Source organism: Nestor notabilis, unplaced genomic scaffold, assembly GCF_000696875.1.
Source record: "Nestor notabilis isolate BGI_N333 unplaced genomic scaffold, ASM69687v1 scaffold8638, whole genome shotgun sequence".
Lineage (NCBI taxonomy): Eukaryota > Metazoa > Chordata > Aves > Psittaciformes > Psittacidae > Nestor > Nestor notabilis.
The window spans coordinates 66,528-68,880 of NW_009941541.1; the positions used below are offsets into that span (position 1 = coordinate 66,528).

Consider the following 2,353-nt stretch of genomic DNA (forward strand, 5'->3'; position numbering starts at 1 on the left):
ATTGGGGTTTTTTTGTCTTTATTTAATATATTGCTCCTACCCCCTTGTTCAGAGGAGCTGCACTCACCCACCCATAAACTCTGACCTGCTCTAGGTCCAACCAGCTATTTCCAAGGTGGGAGGTGGGAAAACGACTCGGCGCGAGGTAGAGGGAGGGTTGAAGTTCACAGTAGAGGCTGGATGTGCACATCCCAGCCCAAGAGGTGCCCGCAGGGGGCCGTGTGTGTCCTTACAGCCCCGTCTGCTGCTGGATCCAGTCCCGCAGGCTCGTGAGGCGACTGTACACGCCGGGCTTGTTCCTCTGTGCGCAGCCGTCGCCCCAGCTCACCACCCCGGCCAGGAACATGCGGCTGCTGGGCTCCACGCTCACCAGGGGCCCCCCCGAGTCCCCCTGCCCGGAGAAACAAGGGGCAGGGTAAGGACAGTGTCACAGGAAAGCGCCACAACTGAGCAATAAACAGTAACTCAGAGTCAGTTCTGACTGAATTAAGCTGTTCCTGGCCCTTCGTTAATAAAGTCCTATTATTAATTATGGTCGTAAGAGCAGACTAAAGAGCTTAAACAAGCAGCCTACCCTCCAAGTGAGTCAGTCTCAAAACCACCCCTCCAGTTCAGTGCTGCTACCAGAGCCCTGCGTTCCACTCTGTATCCAGGTGGATCCACATGGAGTTGTTGGCTATCAATCAGCTGTGGAAGGGCCGTGCAAGCAGCCTGGTCCCTACCTGGCAGGCGTCCACGCCGCCGGTCAGGATCCCCACGCACATCATCCGTGGTGTGAGCTGGTCTGTCAGCAGCTGGTTGCACACGGTCTGGTTGATGATCCGGATCTCTGCCTTCTGCAGGACGGAGGCGCCGCTGCCTGCCGGGAAGAGGAGGATGGGGCAGGATGAGGAGAAGCATGTGGCCATTTCAAGTGATGTTTCCCTCCCATCCAGTCTTCCCAACAACCCAACCACCAGGGAACAACCCGCTTGCTCCTAATGCCACTTTGTGTGCTCCTAAAGGGAATCTCCTTTGATTCCAGGCTTGGGGCGAGCCAATGCATTTACACTGCGTCCAGGTGATCCCCCTTGTCCCTGAAGTCACACGTAGACTCACAGAAGCAACCAGGTTGGAAAAGACCTTGAGGATCATCAAGTCCAACCATCACCCCACTAAACCATGTCACCATAAGGAACACTGTCCTTCACTATCATGGTGTTCCCAAGACATCATCTCTACTGTGCACTATAAATACCATTACACAGTAATTAATATCCACATAAGACTCACAGAGGAGAACAATGGATCTGGTTTTTGGCTTTTCCTGGCTTAAAGCTTAACATTTCCAAGTTTGGGACCGAAAGCATTTTGGTGCCTGAGACAGTTCTGCACTTTTACTTTGTTCCTGGACCAGCATTTGATCTCCTCCTTACATAAAAATCTTTATGTGGAAACTAATTTCTCTTAAGGGTTGTGCAAGGACATTCGAGCACCTCAATTACTAACAACTCCTTCAGTCATTTTCATTGCATTGTAAGGGACTAATTGACTGCTGCAAACCCAAGACTCAGTTTATCTACCTCCTGTGCTTACCAGCTCAGAGGTGCTGCTACGACCACAACTAATCCACAAGAAAACAAAACCCAAACCAACCAGGATTCAGAAACAAGAGGGGAAAAGCCTCCTACGAGGCTGTGCCCTACCCAACATTAAGAGGGATTTAAGGACACAATTTACACTCGACGCCAAACCTATGCATGGAAATACATCGACTCCAGCACTCACCTCCTTCCGCCGTCGCTCCCCACCCGGTCACCCACAGGTCCTTGCCCACAGGGAAGTTGTGTGTGGCGTCGGGCAGGCAGATGGGCTGGACAACAGAGGAGAAGGTGACAGGGGTCTGGAGCTCCATCACGGCGATGTCGTAGTCGTAGGTGTAGTCGTTGAAGTAGGGGTGGGAGATGATGCGCTTGATCTTCCGCATCTGCACGTTGGCGCCGCTGCGGTCGCCTTGGTCCGTGAGGCCCAGGTAGGCTGTCCACAGGCTGGGGTCTGAGTACCTGGGAGTCACAGGGCACATGGAATGGTTGGAAGGGACCTCTTCCTTAGATCTAACCTTAGAACTTGCCCTGTTCCAGTTTAAACCCACCACCCCTTTTCCTATCGCTCCAGTCCCTGGTGCAGAGTCCCCCCTCAGCATCCTTGCAGCCCCCTTCAGACACTGGAAGCTGCTCTGAGGTCTCCAGCAGCTTCTCTTCTCCAGGCTGAACAGCCCCAATGTTCTCAGCCTCTCTTCATCTTCAACAGTTTCCTCGAGGAGCACCCGCAGAGATTGGTTTTCCTGGATGGAATCGTGGCCACGGCAGGGGGC

The 2,353-nt window shown here is 53.3% G+C and overlaps 1 protein-coding gene across 1 annotated transcript in view; it reads right to left on the bottom strand.

Moving 5' to 3' along the window:
• Nucleotides 1-229: 229 nt before the first annotated feature.
• The window catches only part of ST14 (suppression of tumorigenicity 14 (colon carcinoma)), a 9,082-nt gene continuing 6,958 nt past the window's right edge, over nt 230-2,353 (bottom strand). Inside the window, 3 exon segments of the mRNA XM_010020952.1 lie at nt 230-391; nt 723-859; nt 1,768-2,082. Of these exon segments, the coding sequence (XP_010019254.1) occupies nt 230-391; nt 723-859; nt 1,768-2,082 (614 nt within the window).